The 24,823-nt window shown below is 39.1% G+C and overlaps 1 protein-coding gene across 1 annotated transcript in view; it reads left to right on the forward strand.

Annotated features, from left to right (window-relative positions):
• CLPTM1L (CLPTM1 like) overlaps positions 1 to 24,823 on the forward strand; it is a 32,647-nt gene that overhangs the window by 5,331 nt on the left and 2,493 nt on the right. Inside the window, exons 5-16 of the mRNA XM_074824396.1 lie at positions 1,240 to 1,318; positions 7,488 to 7,605; positions 10,328 to 10,422; positions 11,919 to 12,003; positions 13,685 to 13,788; positions 16,290 to 16,355; positions 17,483 to 17,533; positions 18,189 to 18,271; positions 20,094 to 20,128; positions 20,427 to 20,482; positions 20,564 to 20,608; positions 23,899 to 24,014. Coding sequence (XP_074680497.1) covers positions 1,240 to 1,318; positions 7,488 to 7,605; positions 10,328 to 10,422; positions 11,919 to 12,003; positions 13,685 to 13,788; positions 16,290 to 16,355; positions 17,483 to 17,533; positions 18,189 to 18,271; positions 20,094 to 20,128; positions 20,427 to 20,482; positions 20,564 to 20,608; positions 23,899 to 24,014 — 933 coding nt within the window. The remainder of the gene's footprint in view (positions 1 to 1,239; positions 1,319 to 7,487; positions 7,606 to 10,327; positions 10,423 to 11,918; positions 12,004 to 13,684; positions 13,789 to 16,289; positions 16,356 to 17,482; positions 17,534 to 18,188; positions 18,272 to 20,093; positions 20,129 to 20,426; positions 20,483 to 20,563; positions 20,609 to 23,898; positions 24,015 to 24,823) is intronic.

Below are 24,823 nucleotides of genomic sequence, written 5' to 3' on the forward strand. Positions count from 1 at the left end.
TGAACTGGGGTTGATGAACGAGGATATTTTTTCTGGTCATGTTTAGATACGCATCAGTGCTGTTTGCATTATACAGGAAATAGTTTGGATATGAAGTAGCTTGCTGCAATTCCACTAGCAGTAGCTTTAACTGTAGTTATTATATAGAAATCTAAACCTCTTCAGTTAAGTAACCAAGCAGTATGTCTGAACCTTGATTTAGTACTTTTCTACATTATTGTTATCTGTTGTATATTTAGTATGCAGTCTTTCTTTGCATGCGTAGAGACTTCTTTCTTTTGTCAACAACTGAAATTCAACTTTCAGGCTCTAAAAAGCTCTGTTATGCTAGTTCCACAGACTTTTACAAAGAACATTACGGTGTAGATAACTGCCTTTCTAGTGAAGAACTTCAAGAATTTGTCTCTTTTGGGGCATTAGGCTAAATACTTTTCTAAGATACTGACAGAGCAATTGCATGTAGGTCATAATTTGTTAAATATCTTTTCAGTGGTCAGTTTTTTAGGGGGATCTAAGGCTGGGAAGTTTCTATTGGTTACGTGCAGGTTGGTGAGGTGGTGGAGCAATCCAAATGAGAGCTTCACAGAGTTGTCTAGGTTGGAAAAGACCTTGAAGATCATCCAGTCCAACTTACGTTGAGAAGGCAGTGAAGATTTCTGCTCCTTGTGAACTCTCTCCTGTAGTATCTAGCCTTCCTGTGTGCGTACCAGCCATCGTGTGCATAGTCCCACGCTAGCTAGAGCATGTGCTGTTGTTGACCTGATAGATGTCATTGGGGGTGCAGAAGAGTGGGGGAGATGGTGGAGAATTGCCATTGTTGCAGTAGGAGAGGGATACTTGAGACAAAAGATACAAATATATGGTAGTAAACTTTAGCACATTTGTCTTCAACAAACTTTTAAATTTCCTCTACCCTTGGTCACGCAACAGCTTCAGCATCATCACAGCCAATTTAATTTGGGTTGGGATTTTTTTGGTTATTCTGTTTTTCTACAGAAAAATAAAAGCAAATTAAAAGGCGAAATATGAGATGCCTAATTTTTTATACAGACATCTCTCAATGAAAGACTAAGCTAGTGGCTTGCTTCTTGCTGTGTGTTAAAAGAAAATGTGCCTGAAAAGATGGTGGGAAATATCTACATGGGTAGATCTGAAAGTGATGAATGAGTGATAATTTGAATAAAAGTAGTTTTCTTTTTAGATCACTACAGTCATAAAATCCATGTTTAAACATCCTAGGGTTCAGTTGGGGAAGACAGTGCATTACCTTCCAATATTATTTATTGATCAGCTAAGCAACAGAGTGAAAGATTTGATGGTGAGTAATAGAATACCTTTCATTACATTTAACAGTTTTAACAGTAATCTTCAATGCTGTTTTAATTAAGTTTGTCATAGGTTGTTTTCTGTAATGAAAAAGTATAAATTCACAGAAGGTCTCTATGAATGACTGTTTAAATGTGGTCAGCTGTGGTAACTGCAGAGGCCGGATCTGGGTTTTGAGACTCCCCTCTGGCAGAAATATCTGCCAAGCACTCCCTTCTATCCCGCCAAAAGATATTTGGGTTCCGTTGCTTCTGCCTTTTGGCAGTGGATATGGAGGACATCACTGCAGCAGCAGCTGTGCTGGGAGCAGTCTCATGAGCAATTGACTCCCTAATCTGAGGAACTTGTGTTAGCATCCCAGAGTGGCTTCTGATATCTTCTAGGGAAAAGAGCATACAGAACACAGCTGATACTGGAGCTACACTGAGATAAGTCAGTTACCTCCAAAAAATTCACTCATGGTTACATTTTCTGGTGGTACTCTCTATCATGTTAGAATAACTTGAGCATCTGAAAGACTGGTGTTGCAGTACATCCAATGATTTTGTTCACTCAAATCAGTACTTAGGAACTTCAATAATGGGATTACAGAAGGATGAGGTTGGATGAGATTTCTGGAGGTTGCTAGTCCACCGCCCCTGCTCAGAGTAGGGTCACCTAGAGTGGGTTTCTCAGGCCCTTCTCCAGTTGGGTTTTGGATATATCCAAAGGTGGAGATGCCATAGCATCTTTGGGCAACATGTTCTAGTGTTTAGTCACCCCTGCAGTTAAAAAAAACCAAAACAAAACAAAAAAAACAACCAACCCAACCAGGTTTTGGGAATGTCTCAAAACTGTTAAATGAGTATGTCTGGATTCAGCATCTTCTAGATGGAAGTCTTGGTAGGTGTAAACTCTCCATAGACCTTCTAAATTGTCTTTCCAATTCATTAACTTTAGCTGAGACAAAGAATTTTGTTACTTAGTGTTGGGGAGAATCTTCTTTAAGAACTTGTATCCCCTCCACCCCAAGCTTGTTCGTCAGAGTAAAGTCCTGAGCATTTGTTACAGATCTTGGTAGCAGATAGTTTTCTCCAGTATTTCTTTAGATATACTTTTGTGATGTCTTTATCAGTGGTCATTGTCCTTTGTTTTAAGTTTCTTACCACAGCTCTTTCAGTTCAGTACATTCATATGAGCCTCTAAGTCATGTCAAGTCACGTACCCTGTTTACAAATAAGCTCAGCATTCTCAAGTTATTAATAACATTCCTGCAGTTGTCATGCATGTCACAGAGCTATTGTAACTCACTGTCTTAGTTGTTAAAGATCCTGAGAAGTGTTGCAAAGACTACTCCAGCAAAACTAACATACTTCCCCTTCAGCACTGGCTTACATGACTTCTCAGTAGTGACTCGCCAAACTGCTCTCAAGCCCTGCAGAAAGAGTGGTCTAATAGTGTGCATACTGTGAGATAATGGGGGGTAAGTGAAGAGCAGAAAAGAGTAAGGGAAGACCTTGATACAGCTTTTGTGGAGCAAGGTCAGTATTTGACTGTAAATAGGGGCATAGACGCTGTCCGTTTGATATGTCCGGCCTAAAGTCATGGAGGTGAAGATTCATTTCCCCTGCTTGTGCTAGGCTGTGTAGATTTTGAACTGACTATTATTTTGACTCAGATGCAGGTCTTCTATGGTAAGCACTGTTCTTGCCAATGCTGGGGGTTTGGGGATTGCACAGGATTCTGATTTATAGAATCATAGACTGGTTTGGGTTGGAAGGGACCTTAAAGATCATCTAGTTCCAAGCCCCCTGCCATGGACGGGGGCACCTTCCACTAGACCAGGTTGCTCAAAGCCCCGTCCAGCCTGGCCTTGAACACTTCCAGGGAGGGGGCAGCCACAGCCTCTCTGGGCAACCTGTTCCAGTGCCTTACTACCCTCACAGGAAATCATTTCTTCTTCATATCTGATCTGAATCTACCCTCTTTCAGTTTAAAACCATTACCCCCTGTCCTATCACTACACTCCCTGATAAAGAGTCCCTCCACATCTTTCCTGCAGGTCCCCTTTAAGTACTGGAAGGCTGCTATAAGGTCTCCCCAGAGCCTTCTCTTCTCCAGGCTGAACAACCCAAACTCTCTCAGCCTGTCTTCACAGGGGAGGTGCTCCAGCCCCCTGATCATCTTTGTGGCCTCCTCTGGACCCACTCAAGTAGGTCCACATCCTTCTTATGTTCAGGGCCCCAGAACTGAGCACAGTACTGCAGATGGGGTCTCACGAAAACAGAGTAGAGGGGGAGAATCACCTCCCTCGACCTGCTGGCCACACTTCTCTTGATGCAGCTCAGGATACAGTTGGCTTTCTGGGCTGCAAGCACACATTGCTGGCTCATACTCAGTTTTTCATCCACCAATACCCCCAAGTCCTTCTCTTCAGAGCTGCTGTCAACCCACTCTTCGTCCAGCTGATTTGTGCTTGGGATTGCCTCAACCCATGTGCAGGCCCTTGCACTTGGCCTTGTAGAACTTCATGAGGTTTGCACGGGCCCACCTCTCAAGTCTGTCAAGGTCTCTGGGTGGCATCCCTTCCCTGCAGCGCATCAACCTCACCACACAGCTTGGTGTCATTGGCAAACTTGCTGAGGGTGCACTCTATCCCACTGTCCATGTCATCAGCAAAGATGTTAAACAGCACTGGTCCCAACACCAACCTGAGGAACGCCACTCGTCACTGCTCTCCGCTTGGACGTCAAGCCATTTTCCTCAACTTTTTGAGTGCGACCATCCAGCCAATTCCTTATACACCGAGTGGTCCATCTGTCAAATCCATGTCTCTCCAATTTAGAGGTATGGATGTCATGTGGGACAGTGTCAGATGGTTTGCATAAGTCCAGGTAGATGATGTCAATTGCTTTTCCCTTGTCCACCAACACTGTAATCCCATCAGAGAAGGCTGCCAAACTTGTCGGGCACAATTTGCTCTTAGTGAAGCCATGTTGGCTGTCACAAATCACTTCCTGATTTTTGATGTGCCCTAGCATAGTTTCCAGGAGGAGGATCTGCTCCATGATCTGGCCAGGCACCGAGGTGAGACTGGCTGCCTTTTCCCTGGGTCATCTTTTTTTCCTTTTTTAAAAATGGAGGCTATGTTTCCCTTTTTCCAGTCAGCAGGAACTTCACCGGGCTGCCATGACTTCTCAAATATGACAGATAGTGGCTTAGCCACTCATCTGCCAGTTCCTTCAGGACCTGCAGATGCACCTCATCAGGTCCCACGGACTTGTGCACCTTCAGGTTCCTTAGATGGTCTTGAACCTGACCTTCTCCTACAGTGGGTGGTTCTTCATTCTCCCAGTCCCTGCCTTTACCTTCCACATCTTGGGCGGTGTGGCTGGAGCACTTGTTGGTGAAGACTAAGGCAAAAAAGTCATTGGGTACCTCAGCCTTCTCCATGTCCCAGGTAACCAGGTCTCCTGTTTCCTTCCGGAGAGGGCCCACGTTTTCTCCAGTCTTCCTTTTATCACCGACGTACCTGTAGAAGCTTTTCTTGTTGCCCTTGACGTCCCTGGCCAGATTTAATTATAACATGGCTTTTGCCTTCCTAACCTGATCCCTGGATACTCGGACAGTTTCTCTGTGTTCCTCCCAGGCTATCTGTCCTTGCTTCTACCATCCATAGGCTTCTTTTTTGTGTTTGAGATTGTCCAGGAGCTCCTTGTTCATCCATGCAAGCCTTGTGTCACTCTTACCTCTTTATCCTTATCTTACCTCTTACCCTCTTTGTCGGGATGTATCGCTCCTGAGCTTGGAGGAGGCAGTCCTTGAATATTAAGCAGCTTTCTTGGGCCCCTCTTACCTCTGGGGCTTTATCCCATGCTACTCTGCTAAGCAGATCCCTGAACTGGCCAAAGTCTGTTTTGCTGAAGTCCAGGGTAGCGATCTTGCTGTGTGTCCTCCTCGCTGCCTTAAGGATCTTGAACTCCATTTCATGGTCACTGCAGCCAAGGCTGCCCTTGATCTTTACGCTCTCTACCAGCCCCTCCTTGTTGGCGAGAACAAGGTCCAGCATAGCACCTCTCCTCATTGACTCCTCAATCACTTGGAGAGGGAAGTTATCATCAGCGCATTCCAAGAACCTCACGGATGGCTTATGCACTGCTGTTTTGTCCCTCCAACAGATATCGGGGTGGTTGAAGTCCCCCATGAGGACCAGGGCTTGTGAACATTTAACATATTTAATAAAGAGAAAACTTTAAAATTCACACAGCTGAACTTATTTGCTTTGTTTACTCACTGGTTTGCAGTACTGATAAAGTAGAGTGCTAGAAGTAATATGTGATGTTCTGAGGCCGTACCACAAGAGTAGGTTTTATTGCAGAGGTTTGGTAACTTCCTAGTTTTCAAAAGTCTTAGCAACTATCACACTCAACTAGGTTATGAGGCAGCATTTGTGGACTTCTAATTGTTCATTGAGAAAGGGTTCATTCTTCTGATCTTTATATCTTCATTTACTTTGCTTTTGGTGTTGAAGAATTCCTATCTGTCTTGTGTTGCAATCCGATTTTCTCCCTACACTACCCCTAACTCATTAGTAGCCTTTTGTCAGTGTAGAGTGCACTTGCTGCATGTTACTTACCCATGCATTTATAAAATTTGTGTTGCGTGTCTGTCCTGCACAGGTAACATTTCTTTTCTTTTCCTCCCAGAAATGTTGATGCTTTCTTTGATATACTGAGAAATTGGAATGAGAATAGATGAATTAGAGGCATCCTTTAGAAAGGAGAAGCCTGGAAGATGTTAATGTAGCTTTTAGTAAACAGCTGTAGAATCTTGTCAGCATTCTCTACCGTCAGCTCTAACCACGTTGGTTTCACCCTGTTGGGTTTTTTTATATCTTTTTTCCAGATAGTTCAGAGATCCCTGACACTGTTCTAGTTTCTCAAGCTTTTCTCCCTGCTGTATTTATAGAACTTTCTCAGCTTCCCTTTTTCTCCCTTACATGCATGTTCTGCCACTGTCTGAAAAGCTTATGGGGAGGGTGGTGAGACTGAGACTTGTTTGTACTCAAGTGGAGGAAAGAGTGAATGGGAAGGGTGAATGTAATCCCCAGTTCACACCTGACTGGTACTTGGGGAGGCTAAAACCATGTTTTGTAACATAAGAATCAGAAGCCCATTCATCTCAGATAGGTGTCAGCTAACTAATTACTCTACAGGTACAGTGTAGAGTAGCAGTTCTGAGATGGGAATTATGATTGGGTAGTAATTAGGAGCCAGGAGCAATATATCTTGGAACTGTTGCAGAGTGCCTGCCTCTGTAGTCTTGAGCTGTCCTTGCAAGCTTAAAACATACTTCCTGAACTTGTACCTAGGTAGCTGCAGAGAATTCTAACATTTGTGAGGACAATTTGTTTTTCTTTGGTTTTAAGCCTGTTTGACAGTCAACTGTCATGCAGAAGAAGCTGAGGCAATTTAATACTTCCCCCCCGCCCCCAGCTTAAGGGGCCCCAGGTAGTTCTCATCATAATTGAAGTGTAGACAATACAGTAGGATTAGCTGAAATTTATTTTTCTTGGAGGAGGAAGAAGATTCCTGTGATACCCCATATCCCAAAGTTTGCAGACAGGGTGGCTTGCTTAGCTGTGGTCCGAGCAAGTAGCATTATTTTGCTTCCCTACCTTTTGGTTTTGGTATGATTTGTAACTTCAATTTCTCTCAAAACCAGCCTCATTTTAGTAAAGTTCTGACTGTGGCCTTTGGGATATGATTTTTTTCTTTTTTTTTTTTTATTCTTCTAGTTTAGGTAATCTTAGCATACACAGTCAAAGAAGAACTGTCAAGAAAGAATAACTTTAAGTACACTTTTCCCCCTTGAGCTGAGACCAGCAGAGGGAACTTTTGTAAATGTCTCAGAGGCATTTGTATACAGTAACAGTGAGGTTGCTGTAAGAACTTCAGCAGAACAAACACCTAATTTAGCATTTCTTTGAAAAAAACCCAAAGACTTCAAGCATAGTATAGAAGTCTAAGATCTTATTCCCTTTCAAAAAACAAACTGACCTCCTAAAATTGTGTGATTAAATTGTAGTGTGATGTAATCACTTTATTTTAAAAAAATGAAAATAAATAATTGTTGCAATTTTTCTGCTATTAAAAATGTAACTCTATCTTTTTGAAATACAGGTTATAAATCGTTCAACAACAGAGCTACCTCTTACAGTGTCATATGACAAAATATCTCTTGGAAAACTCCGATTTTGGATCCACATGCAGGATGCTGTGTACTCCCTCCAACAATTTGGTATGTTTTTTGTCTTTAATGACTATAGGCCAGAAAAACCCAACCAACCCCTCAGGTTTTTTTTCTTGTAAGTACATAGATAACACTTAACACTCTCTGTTTTCTGGTTAGCTGGTGAAAAGGTTTAATGCCACAAACCATGCTTGTTTTACTTTAAGGTAATGATGGAAATAAAATGTTGACATGTGGTAGGAAACAAGAATACAAAGGTGAATTAACCATTTTTAAAATAAAGTTTATTTGATAGTACTACTGTAAAAGCATAAGAGGCCAAAATAGAGGAAAGAATTTTTGCCACAAGTTTACCCTGTCATCCATGGAATAGAAAAGCTGGATCGGTATTACATAAGCTTTGATATAAGCTATATAGAGGTGGTCACTGTAGCCATATATCTACAGTGAATGTAGGTACAGGGCAGGCACAGCAAAGTCTTTGGGCTCAAGCTTAGCATGAAGAAGGAATCTGGGTTCTCATCATACTGCTTCTGACGCTTCAGAACTGGCTGGCCTCTCACTTTGGCTCAGCTAGAAATTTATAAGGTAATTCAGATAAAATGGAGGCTCTACATGTATGAAACTATTAAATTCTGTGTTTCGTTTAAATGTAATGGAGCAAGCATACACTTTCACTCTGAAGTTCATACGTTCTGTGTTGGTGATGGTATAGCCAAGCTTTTACTGTGTTTAAATGTCTGTTCCACTGATGCATACCTTTGTGAGTCTAATCATCACTCATAAAAATTGGCATCTTATTTTCAGGGTTGTCTTTGCCAACTTAGTTTTCTCTCAGTAGAGTGTAGTTGGCTTCTTTATGCTAGATGAAGGAACTACATTGTATCTGAAATGGTATTGATGTATATGAATTCTGATCCTCTGTTTTTAAGCTCTTCAGATAGCAATTTGAACTTTTTTCAGGCCAAGAGACCTTAAAATCTTCTGTGCTGTATTATTTTAATGATTCTTAATTCCTTCTCAGTTTATCTTTCTTCTTAATGCAGATAGATGCAGTATTCTACTAGTTTCCCAAAAGACATATGCAGGGGTAATGCTGCTTCCATACTACTCAGTGTTCTTTGTTCACCAAAATTTAGTCAGTAAGAGGGAGAGGATTTGGTTATTCACTGAATTAATATGTTGTGATGGACCACTTAATATTTAAGGCATTGATTCCTCTGGGGAAAAAAATCTGTTCTGGTTCAGCACTAGTTTCAGAGTGCAGTATTATAAGACACAGTACCTGTATACAGTGTAACTTATCTGAGAGTCTAGACTTTCTCCATTTCTTTTGCAGCCTAAGCTTTTCTCATGTTTTGTTGGGGGAGGGAAGGCGAGTAAGGAATAAGGTCATCCTCAGTAGAATCCAGCTGCTTCTCCTTAGCTCAGGCTAATGTATATTGAAGCTACAGGTGTGTCTGCTTGAACTAAGTGTCTTGAAAGAATCAAGTAACCATTTGCTCAGAGTTTGTGTGGAGCATTTGACCACCAACATTTCTCCATAAATTTCTGTAAGTCTCCTCAGGATGGCTTAATTGAAATTTTCATGTTCCATGTCTTGGCTGTCTTGTGATGGGCACATATATAAAGACCTATCATCCTAGGAGTACCTCCCTCTGCCTGGAAAAAAGGCTTGCCTAAGGTGCTGCTTGTTCTCTATAAGTACGTAGATAGTGAAACAAAAGGTTTAAAATTTTCGTTTTGGAGTAACTTATGAAAAGGTCACCTTAGATCAATAGCAAAACTCCAAAACCCCTTGAAAATGGGTAAGTTCACAGTCTTCTTGCTGTGGTGCAGGACAGCTAATATGACAAAGTGAGTTGGTACTGAACTCTCCGGTGTCATAACTGGCATCATTGCCATAAATGCAGCATTGTGTGTTTCCTGAGAACAGGAGGCTTCAATCACAGTGGCCAAAACTCTCTACTTTATGAAGAAAGCATCTTAACACTGGCTGAAGAAGTTCAAAGGGATGGTGTATCTTCTGGAAAACACACTCCTTGATGCTGGCAACCATATTTATCATGGACAGGCTCTAACTTTTTTTGAATTAATGATTGAATTTTTTTGAATTAATATAACAAGGTAGCAACATTCCTCCTTTAGGAGATCTGATAATACAGTAGAGGATATGTATTCAGCTTAAGGATTGTGCTTTCTGGAATGTGCTTTGCCTTCTTCCATTTGTCAAAGAGAAGCTTCCAAGTTAATTCTGCAATGACCATCAAAAGAGTTGATGCCTAATCCATTATCTATAATGGTCTATACTGTTGCATATATGGCCATGTTTCTCACTGACCTTTGTTGTCCTCTACATTGTAGTCCTTTTCTCGTTTTTAATTTTTTAATATGAAGCTCATTTTTCTTATGTATCAAATAAAAGTTCAGAGGCCAAGTTGAGTAATCCTTTTTCTTCCCACTCAGGCCAGAATGACTTCCTCTGTCTTGGCATTTGTCTGTCAGGTGTTCAGCTTAGGTTGTAGTTACACAGCAGGTTAGGCACATCAGTCTGCTTGTAACTGATGACTTTAGTTTAAGGCAAGCCAAATAACTCACCAAATTATAGGTAAACTTGTGTTTTACCAATAAAGCTGCCATCATGTTTCAGATTTATGATTCCTTAACAAAACATGTGCAGGTGACATAAGATTCCTTTCATACCGGACTCTAGCATAACAGCAATGAACTGTCTGGTGGTACTTGCATAATTACTTGTTCTTTCTCTTAGGGTTTTCAGAAAAGGATGCAGATGAAGTAAAAGGAATTTTTGTGGATACTAACCTGTACTTTCTGGCTCTGACATTCTTCGTAGCAGCATTCCATGTAAGTGGAGAAACTTTGTTTTTTAGGAATTACAGCTTATGAACTAAAAAAAGGCAGGGGGGCTGAATTTCAACTTATTTATTAAAATCAGTTCTTGGAAATAGTGATTTCAGTAGAGCAATTGAAGTGTTTTCTGGTACAAGTCAGCTGTATTTGCAACACAGAGTTAATATGTAAATATCAAGATGGAAATTTGAGATAACTAGATAGGAACTAACAGTATTGACTGAAATATAAAACATTTAACTTGATTATCAATTTTTTTTTAGTTGCAGTTGAACCAAAGCCCTTAGAATTAATATGCCTGTCAACATTGGTTCAAATTTTGTTCAGTTGTCACAAGATCTACCACTGCACTGGCATAGCTGGGGCTCCAATGCTAGGGTTTGAGTCTCTGATTTCTAATCCCTGGAGAAATTTAGATCAGCTGATCTAAATTGCTTCAAAAATTGTTGCTGTACAGTTCAGAGCTTAGGGTTCCAGTCATGGTTATTTGTTGTTGTGTCTGTGTCTTAGCATTGTGTGTGCCTTGTTTTAAACATGAATCTTTATTTTACTGAACAATTTTTTTAGACTTCATTGTTCTACTGTGAACATTTTTGTTATCTACAGTTACACTTAATACAATTCCCATATTTGGGGAAAGATAAGAACTTGCTGGGCATGTTATGTTTCTTTATACTTACACTGCATACAATTAATTTGATTGGAAAGCCTTAGACTTCTCAACCATATTCGTTTATTTTTTCCATTCTGTTTGCAGGTTGTAAGGTATCTGTAGAGTGGGACTAGCTCTTTTGATACTTTTTTCTTTTGTGTATCATTTGCTCAAATTTTAGGAAAAATACTTTTTCATTAAAATTCTCTGAGCCAAGAATTTCTTGAATCTGTGCTGCTTTTTTTTAAGACAGTGATTGCTTAAAGGAAATACTGAAAAATATGCTGAATGAAAATACTGTAAAAAATACTTACTACAAATGAATTTAATGCTAAAATGTCCCTGAAGTATAGGTCAACTTCTTAGTGGTGAAATAGAGAGGAAAGCTGACTTGCTGTGTTATAGGATTTTATTAAAAAGTTTTGGTACTGTCCAAGCCTAAATTGACTATCAATCCAATGCAGAACACTTTAATTTAGTGTGATTTTTCCCTGGTCTGTCAAGAAGGGAGCAATTTCTCAGGGTCCTCATTCTTCATCCTCTACCATGTGTTACCCTGTATTGGGTCACTAACTTTCTTTACAGGACACTGCATTGTGCAGCATTGTATCACTAGCAGTTTTCGGAATTTATCCTGTCATTTTGCACTGCTTTTAGAGCTTGGGCTTCTGAAACAGTTTTTCTTTTTAGCTTTTATTTGTAATACTGAATTTTTATTTCTGAAGCTTCTAAACCAGGTTTTTCTTGAATTCCATGTTAAATGCATTTTTGACAGTTCAGCTGGCAGTCTCTAATTAGTGCACGTCAAACAAATGCGTTTGTTTCTTGCTATTTGCAGCTTCTCTTTGATTTCCTTGCATTCAAAAATGACATTAGTTTTTGGAAGAAAAAGAGAAGCATGATTGGGATGTCTACAAAAGCAGGTACGGGCCAGAGTGCGAAGTGTTCTGTGTGTGCTGCGTGTTTTCGGTCTTACTCTTAAGTTGACACTTTGTAGATTCACCAAGGTGGCAGAATGAGATGGTTTTGTGTATGAAAAGAAGATGGCTAACAGGCTGGTTCTAACTTTGTTAGCATTGTGCTCAAGTATCACTTGCTTTTAAGCAATCATGTCACTTCTGAGGTTTGACTCTTGCAATTGACAATTAGTTTAATATTAAGTCAGTTACCATATTTCCTTTGCTGGAGGAACAGAAAAAATCCCATGGGTGGAGAGAATGTGCTATCATGGGTAATGCTGTCCTGCAAGCCCCCTGCATTCCTTGCAGATAGCTACAGGTTCCAAAATATTTGGAGGAGAAAATGCTGTAGTGTAGTGCTGTTGTTTGATTTGGGCTTTGATGTAAACAGGAGCAGTAGAAGCTCCTGGGGCAGGGGGTGGGGGAAGAACATGGGAGAGTTCTGTTGACTTGGATGTAGAAAAGGTGAGAGAAACATAATGGTCTGGCATCTATCTTGTCAAGACTTCTTAGAGACAGATGAAGGTAGTAGCCAGCCCTGGACGATTGGGGTTTAATGTACCACTCCCCAGCCTTGTTTACTGTGCTAATAGTTGCTGCTTGTTTGTCTAATAGATTTTTCCATTCTGATTATAAACCAAAATTATAAACCTGGAGTCACTTGACCTCAGAGACTATCCCTGATTCTGTTATATTTACAGATTGATTAAAACATGTGAGGAATATCAATACCAGGAAAAAAATTAAATTTTCTAAATTACGCTGAACAGCAACATGTTTTTCTCATGTGGAGAATCTGTTTATCAGAGTGCATTTGTTTTTGTAAGACATTTGTACTGCTGTTGGCATATATATGCCAAAAAAGTAAAAATTCAGAATACTTCATGGAATTTCAGAATTGAGTGTTGTTAGTTTAAAAGGTGAGTAAAGTCAAATTGGAAAGACTGAGTGACCAAGGTTTTTTTAACCTTACTGTAAAAGTATCAGTCTTCAGTCCATCATGTGTTTAGTAAGCCTTAGTCAGATTTCTGCCTGTATCATCTTCTTGCCCTGAGGGAGAAGTGCAACGGGCAGTTGTTCTGGAATGGTACAGTGTAATTGTTGATGTCTGAGTGTGTTGTACCTCTTTTCTCTTTCTGTTCTGCTTAAGGGGATGGATATTCGAATCTAAGAATTAGTTGGTAGATGCTTATAAGCATCCAAGGTTTTGCAAAACCTGAAAAACAATACTAAAATATACTTTTTAACATTTACAAACATTAGATTAGTAGCATGACTTTCAAAGACTGACATTACACTCCTTCACAGCCTTTCAGCTTTCTTGAGACAAGAATCACAAATGTAGTTCATAATAGTACTGATCCATTGCTGAGTTGCTGCAATACAGAAGTCTTCCTGAAATATTCTGATTTCCTTTCATCTTTTGTGATAAGGATTTCATAAAATATTTTTGTTCCATATTTGCCTGGGGGTGTATAGATCACTGACTGTTTCTAGGACTACTTGATATATCAAGATGTATATAGGAGAAGCTGATGCTTAAACTGCGCAAGACAGAATTATAGTAAATAGGCCACGGTCTTCTGTCATCTCAGCTGTTCATTTAAATATTAATAAGCCTTTTGTTTTCATTTTTTCTATCTAGTGCTTTGGCGGTGCTTCAGTACTGTGGTAATATTTCTCTTCCTTTTGGATGAACAAACAAGTGTATTGGTACTGATCCCAGCAGGCATTGGTGCAGTGATTGAGGTGAGTTCTTAAAGCTCTAGAACCAAATACCGATATTCACAGCAACATTCATAGTTTATTGTAGAAAAAGAATGCTAAACTAGTTACTGGAAAAATACTGCTGTAGTATACTGTCTGAGCAGCATTGCTTAACTGGCTTTCAGTGGTAGAGGAGAGTGCGTCCCTTTATCAAATAACTGATCTGGAAGTATCAGTTTTTTCTGGGATGGGGTGGTTGGTGTTGTGGAAACCAAACATAGAGCTATGCTGAGGTTCCTTCCTGTCGCATCATCTGATAGGCATTACTCCTGACCAGGCATGTATAACCATGTCAACAAGCCTTCACAGAAACATTTGTCAGAGCAGGCTGTGTGCTGTCAGACAGCGCCGCAGGTCTGCAGCTTTCTCCCTGGCTGTGACGGAGGTGCTTGGGGAAGGAGGAAAAGGAGGAGACTGCTGGCTGTGTTCATTATTCCAGAAAACCTTGTCCAGTCAGTGGGTTGCAGGTACTGCTTAGAAGCCTGCTCTATGTGTAGTAAAGCACAAAGTCAGCAGTAGTGAGAAGGGGAGATCTCTCTGCCTAGCGTTGCTTGCAGATCTATTTACTTCTCAGTATTTGAAAATCAGTTCAGGACTCGCACATGGAATTTTTGACTACACATCTGTTATAGTTGCAGATAATCCCTGTGGAAACAAAGCAGTTCAGAATTTTTAGTTAGTGATTAAGTTGTTGAATGCAAAGTCACAAAGCGATCCTTAAATTCCAGCTTATTGTATAAAATAGATTAAGCTCTTGTGAAAACTATTAACAGTGGTGTCCTAAGTAGTGCCATTTCATTGACTGTAACATTATTTTTCAGTAAGATGGGATTTTTAAATCTGATGTATTTCTGTGTGTCAGGTCTTCTGTATCAGATTTCCTAGTGGTTTTGTTCCTGTAAATAGCAATTTAATCTTAAATTTCAAACTTTCTTTAGCTGTCTGAAATCTTAACTGAGTTTCAGGGATAAATATATATCCCTATAAATATGCTAGTTCTTTTGTAGAATATCTTTTATTTTGATCCTTGAAATCTAAGTAACTAAATTTTTAAAAATCTAAAGACTTCAGAAATTCAAAAGTGTGAAATGATTTAAAAGTGAATCAGGTCAAGAAAAGTGAAGTTTTTGTTTGTAGTGGGGAAGAAGAAATAGCCCTGGTCTCTAATTCACTTTTTTTCAGAAGTATTAGTGGAAACGAGATCAGACACGTATGGTGGTAGAGTAACAGGAATGATCAGCCATGCTGCAGGATTTAAGTGGGATTAAAACTGTTAAGATTTTGCATTCCTCTTTTATAATGAAGATGGATTTCTTGGTTGCCACTGCCTAAGAACAGGCAGATTCAGATCTCATTTGGTCATTGTGTCTGAGATTCTTCTTTGAGCTGCCCAAAGATCTGTTAAATAGATCTCTCTGAGATCGGTAGTTTCCATGACTGTCTCCTATAGTCTTTCTCATGTGCCTTATTTTCCAGTATGTTTGTTTTGGGTTGCAGACTGGGGAAACTGGGTTGAAAGGATTATATAGGAACACTGTGTGGGACACTTAAATTGAGAGGAAATGTTCTGTAGGTTCTGTTGAAGTAACGTATCTCTCTTCTCAAGTGATGGTGCAATAACATGGTTGTCTCAAGGTGAGAATGAATATACAGACAATACATCTCAAAGGAATTTAGTCTGCTGGGAAGAGCTTTTTCACAACTTCTTCTTAACACCTGTTTCTCATGCAGCACTAATGTGATACTGCTTCTGTAATAAGTAATTTTCTCACTTGCATCAAAGATGGCAGTAAAAGATTGCCTTTACCTTACTGCCCTTTTTTGTTGGGAGATACAATGGGTGAGAATATTGGTGTATCTAAAGTTAAACCAATAAACCTTGTCCACAAAAAGTTTCATGGTACATAGCTCTCCTGGTGAGCTTGCTGCATTGCCTAAGTTGTTGAATCTGTATACCAGGGTGGGTACATGAGTAAATTTTCAGGTGAACTGAACCTTTGGTTACACTAGGTCAAGCTGTTACAGCTTAAGTGCCCACTTAATCACTGTTAGGAGTTCTGAGGCACCTTCATCTTGCAGACCCCAGTTGACTTCGAAGGCACATAAAAACTTGCTTGGCAGGTAGTTACTGGTTTATTTACTCTAAATGCCTGACCTGAGATGCATGCTGGTGAAGAGAGCAGCTAACTCCCACCACTGCTCTGCAACCCAGATATCCTGAAAGGACAACATTATTTTGTTGAAAGTACATAATCTGATACGGAGGCTTAATAGTGCAGGTTCCCAGTGTGTACTTGTCTGGTGACATGGCATTTTGTTTGCATAGAGATGCAGGCAGTGTGCTGCAATCAGGCTCTTGCCACTTTATGCAATGCATGCTTAAAATAGATATTTTGGGGTCTTGATTCTGATTATCTGAATCCTGCATAAGACATTCCTTTGGATAATCTTTCATGTGCACATTCTGTTTTTGCTAATCTCAGCTCTGGAAGGTGAAGAAAGCTTTGAAAATGACAATCAAGTGGCAAGGCTTGAGACCCAAAATTCAGGTACAGTAGACGCCGGCCTGTTAATGATTACACTCTTGAATTGTCCTTCTGTTTCCAGGTTACTATGCAACTTGGCTTTTAGTGAAACGAAGATTAAAAAGAACTATAGAAATTTCCTATGTACATCTTTTCTTTATAGATGGCTTAATCCAGAAGCTGGATAAGCATTTTCAAACTTAGGAATTTCTTTGAGTTCTGTAGAAGAAGCGAGTATTTGTATGTATGTATGGTGCGAGAAACTTCAGACTCCTCTGTCAGTCCTGCTAAATCCGAACAGGTGGGACTGTGCTCCTGCCACGGTGTTGGAAAGGCAGTCTTAACTGACATCGTGATTTGAAATAACAAACTGAATTTTTCATGAAGCTGTAGGTATAACTTCTCCATTGTGGAACTAGTAGATGATATGACATGTTCTGGGAACAGGACAGTGTTTGACAAATCCTCTGGGTAAAAATTAAGTCCTGAGACTGTTTGCGGGACATGCAGTGGCAGCACGGATTCAAATTAACTTTTTTTTTTTACATGAGTGTAATCTTTTTAAAATACAATCTCCACTGAAAGTTTCTCTGGTTGGTAGGAGGAACAGTTGTCTAATCTTCAGTGTTTACTTCACAAGAAGCACTGGGGGGGTTGTGCTGCTTGAAGTCTATGCATCTGGAGTGGCTGATAGCTCTGGTTGTTTCTTTGTCAGTATTCAAGGAACTGTGTTTAAGCAGTCACAATTTCTGGAGATGTGGAGATAATCCATAACTGACCTCTTCATGCGTGAAAATGGTTATGGTTTTTAATAATGACTTCCTGTATCTGCCAGATTCTTAGCCACTTGACTTTGCTTTAGCTTTGTGAACTCTGCTGTCTCAACAGCAGTTTCCTAAGCAAAGAAGTTCTGGATGTTTGGTGTAAAATATGAAGGGAAAAATTGAACTTTTTGCCTACCTTGTATTTAGCAGGTTGCACAGGACGTTTGTATGACTCTCTTCTATAGAAGCTTATAGGAACTTTGAACTGTTTCCTAGCTTAATGTCTAAGCAGTTTAGTTTGCAGTTTAGATTTCTGTGTAGGGAGTCAGATAGCAAGTGCTTTTCCCTCCAGTTCTGACTTGATTATACTTTTTATCTGTATTGCAGTTTGGTACATACAATGACTCTGAAAAGAAAACTGAAGAGTATGATACCCAGGTAAGAGGGAATCCTGTGACTTCTGATCTATAAAGTCTATATATGTGACCTGCTGACTGACCTGTTTTGCTCTTTCTATTGCTACAAGTGTCTTTTCCATGTTCTCATAGTTGTCAAGTGGATCATCATCATCATGTGGATGATCAGATAGTGAAGATTCATTTTGATAATTTATGAAAAGAAACAGTCAAAGAATTGTTTTGTTAGCTGAATCTGGTTGAAACATTTCTCTGAGAAGCAGAATTGCAAGTGACTTATCTGAAGAAAAGTATCTTAAAGGGTTACTGTTCACAAATTTTAAAATTTATATTTGTACTTGTTATTTATACTGGAGGAATGTTTATGTGCTTCCTGATTTCTGAAAGGAGGTGGACATAGGTGGCAGCATTGGTGTTAAGTAGAAAGCTACTCTTACACTCTGCTCTTTGTGCTGCCTCTTGGTGCCTATGCTCTAAGGTGCTTGGTTGTCTGAACTGGACATTGGAATTTTCACCACCTTCTCTAGAACTGGAATCATACTGGAAATAATAGCAGACATTTGGGAATAGGAAAAGATATTCAGGAAAAAAAATATCTGGCTGTCTTCTAGTTAATGCTGTGAAAAATTGGCTGTATATAAAATGTGAACTAACAAACTATTTTCCTTGTCAATTAGGCTATGAAATACTTGTCATATTTGCTCTATCCACTGTGTATTGGAGGTGCAGGTTACTCCTTGCTGAATGTCAAATACAAAAGGTACCGTAAATCTATAAATGATCTTATACAGAATTGAAACATACCCCATTTTTTCTATATTAATTAATTAGAGATGATGGGTTATGGGTATCAGTTATTTTAGTTTGTTTGATTCGTAAGCCAGGAACCAGAAACATCATCGTTCTACAGGATCTAAAGCTGAAGAGTCTAGCTGTTTTTTTAGTATCTCATAAGCTACAGGCTGTTGTATTTCACAAGTAACCTGATGTTACTGTGGTACAGAATTCAATAGCTTGCATACATGATTAAGCAGTCAATCAGAAGAGGAGAAAGAAAGCTGCTGTTGATGTTCAGAGAACTGATAAGGTGACAGGAGAGATGAGAGGAATTCAGTGCTTGAACCTGTCCAATAACAGAGAGAAACAAAAACTGTCCCAAAATTATTTGCTCAGACCAAGAGGTACCTCTGTTCCTAAATATGGTAACTAGGATGGCAAGCAAGCAAAAGCATTTTGAAGAAAGGACTCTGTATTCACTTAGAGCCATGGACTTACTGCAACATATTGATACTTCAGCAAGAGCTGAAAAGGTGAAACTCTTGTCCACTTTCACTCAAATAATACAGCTAGTTCATTTTGTGTTGGAGAGATGAAAGCAAGTATGCAGCCATGAGACTTTGTTGTAGAAAAAATCTGCAGATGCAAGCATGGTGACAGCCATGTACACAAGATTTTTTTTATAGTCTTTAAGCCCAGAAGGGATGGGAGGGAGAGGAAGCAGTAGCTTGAAATAACATCAGAAAGAACTACTGTTGCTGCATACGTGAGCTGTAGCACTTGAACTAGAAACCGGGGCAATTTCTGGTCTAGTAGAAAAATAGTTTTTTCAGAAGGTCCTTGTCTTAGTAAGGAGCTAACAGATATGTAGCATTTGAAAATTCTGCTTTTCTCACAGAATTCTTGAATTCATTCAGTACTGCAAAATACTGTATGCCAGGTGTTCTGTGAGCTTGTAGCTTAAGAAAGTGAAAACAACTCCTATCATAGAATTTTTATCATTGTTAAATCTCTTTGTAAGGAAATGTGACGGAACAAGTAATCTTAACGGTGGATTATGCTTTAATCTTGCAGGCATTTTCTGATGCATTTTTTAGATGCTTGTGGATTAGTGAAGTGCTGCTACAGCTGTAATGTTGCTATTAACATGTCACTAACACAGTAGTACAAGTCTTTAATTTTAACTGATATAGCCAGAGCATCACAGTTATTAGCTGTTCCTACTATCGCAAGCAGAAGTATGGAATTTGACCACTATCTGTAGCACTACTGTTACTTTGCCAAGATTATGCTCCACTGAGCATCTGGGAAGGGTTGTTAGATGTAAGGAGGGGAAAAATGTAGATTTCTTGTATTTACTTTTTTGTTAAGTGCCTCCTGTAGTGGTTTGCGCTGAACAGTATTTGTTGTTTGACATTTGGTAGGTCCTTACAGTTCCATATTAAGTGTCTCTTTAGTATTTGGAATACCTTTGCAAGCCTTAATACAGTCAGGGTTCAGTGCACAGTATTATCTGATGTCAGTTTGGGTGCAGAAGTCTTAGAATGTTCTGAAAAAGTATAGAAGCAGTTGATAAAGCTCTCCAAACTTGTTGTATGGACTGATAAGCATCCTTTGCTTAAACTACCTTCTCTGGAGCCTTTCCTAATCAAAGGAAGATGTGAAGTATTTAGTTCTTGTGTAAAGTAATTTGCAACATAGTCACTTCTTAGAGCAGTCGAAATACAATCATGTAGAGGATGTATTACAGGTATATATTTTTGGCTGAGGTGAAAACATAACTGGACTGTCTTCTTTGTTTGTAGCTGGTACTCCTGGTTGATTAACAGTTTTGTTAATGGTAAGTCCCTTCTTATGCTTTTTTCCTATTCATATTTCTTCAAATGGAGGCCAAGACTCAAAAGTAGAAAATCAACTGTCAGCGGGATCAGTGTAATATAGAGCAATAACTTGAGTGTAGGTTCCAAAATTATCACAGTGATTGAGAAAGGGAGAAGAATCAATCCAAAATGAACAAAAGGATTAGATGTATCTTTTCTCTTTAGGAAAATGAGTGTAAATCTCTAATTGTGAAGGTGTACTTGTGTGACGTACTCCTATTTGCATTTGTCTGCAAGTTTTCCGTATTTTCTCTTCAGGAGTATATGCTTTTGGATTCCTGTTTATGCTGCCCCAGCTGTTTGTAAACTATAAGGTAAGGTTAAGAAGGGACAGAAGACTACTTTTTTAGTCTCTTCTTCCAGACTCTATTACAAATTGATATTTTTATTCCTAGATGAAATCTGTGGCACACTTACCATGGAAGGCTTTCACATACAAAGTAAGTAAAGCTCTAATTTAAAGATTGATGCAGTCATTTTGGAATTAATTTTTGTAAGAAACTGTAAGAAGCTTAGTAATATGTAGCTTAAGACTAACAGTGCTTTTTTTTGTTTAAGAGCTAAACTTGTTTGCAATTGTCCTTTAAAAAAAACCCCAAACAACCAAACATTCATTTCCATTTTTCATAATGATTTCCATATAATGAGCATACTTGCATTGTAGTTTTGGTGATAATACTGCTTTTTGTACTGTCAGCTGTCTTGCGTGGGTGCAAATGTTGGTCCTACAAATAAATTAATTGGTCTCAATTTAATGAATTCTTCTAGGAAGAGAGAGATTATATCAACAAAGGATAGTTCCCAAGAAACAGATAGGACCACTAAGAGACCTTACTTTGGCAGCTTCCAAGAGCTACCAGAGACTGAAGTAATGTACACACTGTTCTGTGCTGGGGTGGTAATTCTGAGCTTCTGGGCAGTGTAGTGACAAATGTGTGGTGGGTTGTTAATGGTAGAAGAGGGGCTGCACTGTGGTGTCCCCACTGCCTAGGCTGCCCTTGTGGAAGTCATGCGATGCTGTAGCAGAGTTTAACACCAGACCTTGGAGGAGGGGAAGGTGAGTTTATCTCAAAACAAACCCTTTGATACCTGCACACGCACAAGCATCCACTTGGGTGTCCAGGTGGTTTGTATAGTATTCAGGCACCGAGGTGGATGTACCAAGTATCCCAGTCAGGTTTCCTTGCTCTGATACAGAGGACAATGGACACCCACTGCTGAGTTCCTGTGTTTCCTACATTCTTTCTCAATTGGCAACTACATGCTAGTTTTGTTCTTGCACCCCTAAAGAGCTGATAGTGTTTTGACTCCATCCTTTCCCACCTCTCCGAGTCATTAGGATTTTTGCACTGTCCTTTGTTTTCTTGATCACTGTGTCCTGAGAAATCCTGAATGTATGTGCTGGGATCATCAAGACCTTGATGCCATCAACACGTGCCCTTTTTTTCTTCTGCTTCCACTCATAAATGCTTTCATTTATTCTTCCTTTGTGTTGATGTATTAAAATTCTCCAGAACGTCAGTACTTTAAAAGAAACTGTGTTAAAAACTGCTCAAAACGTGGTGTCCAATTCTGAACAGATGACCTGGGACCAAAGAACTAAAATCTTAAAATTTGAAGTGCCTTTTATAGCTTTTCCATTTTTGTGAGCCTACAGCAATAGCCCAACTTTCTGCTGCCTTAATATTTTTAAGGAATCAGGGGGCATCTAAGACAACGGATTGAAATATAGCAGATAGAATAGCAACTAAGTGTTCAATATGGAAATACAGTCAAAAATAATCATCTAGTGTTTCAGACATACTAGGTAAATCAGCAAGTTTCTTAATAGAGGGGAGTAAAAAGTATATTAGTGAAGTAATTTCATAATTTTACTTCAGCAGCAAAGTAAGTGAGCAGAGACATCAGCAGTTAAATAGACAACAAAGGGAGAGTATTCAAGCAAGTAACCTTTAAAGCAGTAGAATTCTCTTGCTGAATAGCCTTTTCTTACAGAGCATTTATGGTTCCTGTTAAGATGCCAGAGGTTACCCACAGCAAAGGCTTGTGTTTGTGGAAGGAAGTATATGATGTTTTTAATTATGTTTAACTTATTGGGCTTTGGAGTGGATAATTTACTTCTTCCTGGTGGATATTTAAAATTGCTTGCTCTCTTCTGCACTGTGAAGAGTGGAAAGAATAGCGTGAGGTCTCATCTGCAATTGTTGTTTTAGAGAGCTTTGTTTTTCCTTAATTTGAACTCTTTCCTGTTTTGGAAGACCTTGGCAAAAATGAAGATTACTCTAACTTTCCAGTTTCTGTAGTCTTTATGTTTATGCCCTTTATACTTTTATGAGGAGCACCTTCAAATAAGGTAATCTCAAGAGAACACTAGCTAGACTAAATACTATTAGATGGGCTGCCTTGATGCATTCGGCTTCAGTGGCTTACAAGGACTGCCTAAGTGCCTGAAGGATGGAGCATTTAGCTTTTTCTTCCTTTCATCACTGTAGGATCACTCCCTTGGGTGTTGACTTGGAAAGGCTGCCTTCTCCAACTTGCCAAGGTGTTTGTTTTTTTTTGTTCCATGACAAACCTTCTTTGCACAGGCTTGAGAATTGCCGTCCATACTCTTTGATCACTTCAGATTGATGGATTTGTTTTGACTTGCCAGAAAGAGCTTCCTGTTGTAATTAATCAGAACTCACTCCTGTCCAACACCCCCATCTTCTGCTGATGCTTTGTTTCATCATATAAACATTGGTTCATTTTGAAGAGTGAGTCCTTCTCTGGTTAGAGAATACATTGTTTTCCCCCTTCTTACGGTATGGATTAATGTACGACTTGCTAATATTGAAAGGAGAAGCCATGTTACTGACCCCATTTGTTAACCCAACAGTGAATATTATTTGCTGCATTTGTTTCCTGCTGGTTTTAATGAGTTGAAATAGTTCATTGCACAGTATGAGTACTAGAGCTTAGTGCACTGTAAGAGCTGATATCTAGCCTTCCCTGTAGGCTAAAGCCAGATCCAGAGGAGTTGCTGTTCTGTTTACTTTCTTTACCTTCTCTGACAAAATATTGTTGCGTTTGCATGCTTGGAGTCTGTTTGCATTGCTTTCCCAGCAGATGTCTGGGAATTTAAACTTTCTCACTCAGGAGAAAGTAGTGAGAAAATACTTCATTATTGCTTCAGAAACAGAACTTGTAGTGTGCCTAGTTGAGTGGAAATGGTGTAGAAAATTATGCCTTGAATAAGGGATGGATGATTACTTTCAGGAGAGCACTGAAAATGTCTTAAAAGCAGTAAATGAATAAGTTTTTACACAAATTTCAAATACCACAGAAAACGAAAGTGAACTGACATTTTGTAAATCTTAAATCATTTGAGTAATGAATGAATGAGAGTTTTTTTCCAGTTTCTTTTAAAGATTTCACTGAAGTTGAATCCATGTTTTTCTGCTCACACAACAATACTCTCACTTACCTGAAGTGGTCCTACTTCCTTTTTACTTGTAACTGTAATAGTGTGGTTTGTAGTAGACAGTATGGTCTTCATTAAAAGAAAGCACTTTAAAGTTTGCATTAATTAGTTTTTCAGCATAACCCTTAAGTATTGTTATAAATGTGGAAGTAGTCTGTGTTCCTATTGAAAAATACAGTTCTAGGAAGCCTGTTTCCTGCAGCTTTGTATGACAGATGACTTCCTTTCTTCACAGCCAACTGAAGTATACTTTTCTTTTATTTGTAGGCATTCAACACCTTTATTGATGATATATTTGCTTTTATCATCACTATGCCAACATCTCATAGGCTGGCGTGCTTTAGAGATGATGTCGTGTTCCTGGTCTATCTTTACCAAAGATGGTATTGCCTTTCTTTAATATTCATCAGAGTTTTTACAACACTGTAGATGGTTGCAGTGCTATGAAGAACTATAAAATAGTTTGGAATAGACTTCAAGCAGAATTTTTATACCATAGTGTTATATAGTATGGTCTGGATAGTGGTAGTTGCGTATATGCCTAGTGAAGGGAATGGTGAGCAGGGGATCCTGAAAAGGACATCTCAGTACAAATAAGAAGAGCAAAAGCACTTTCCCATAACTCTTCAAGACACTAGTGAAGGATGTTTTCTGATTGCCCTGCTCTGCTTTCTCCTTTATCTAGTTTTCAAACACAAGTTATCAAATTCTCTTGTAAGTTGAGTATCTGGCAAGTTTCAGATTCTTTAAGTAACTAAAATCAGATGGAGAAGGTGGTTATATGCAGTAATCATTGAAATACGTTCGTAAGTGAAGCTACAGAAAGTGTATTCTTGTTCCCAATAAAAATATTTATATGTGGAGCGAACAAGAAATTTAACCCAAGTGCACATTATACCAGAATATATGAATGTGTACATCTAACTAATCATTAATACTAAATTCACACTTCAGTTTTGGGGTTATATAATTGCACATAAGTGCAGTAAAATAGGTCCCCTTCAAAGGTATTTTTTGAGAAGTTAAGAGCTCAACAACTTCTGATAGGGGCTGGGCACTGGTTTCAAGTTTGAGAGGTATACTGGATTGCTTGAGAAATATTCCAGCCAAGCTTGAAGAGAGCTAATACATCTCTTAAGAGGCCCTGTTATGAGACAACTGGTTAAGTCTTAACGTGAAGAAGCTGATATGT

Source organism: Strix aluco, chromosome 1 (assembly GCF_031877795.1).
Source record: "Strix aluco isolate bStrAlu1 chromosome 1, bStrAlu1.hap1, whole genome shotgun sequence".
NCBI lineage: Eukaryota > Metazoa > Chordata > Aves > Strigiformes > Strigidae > Strix > Strix aluco.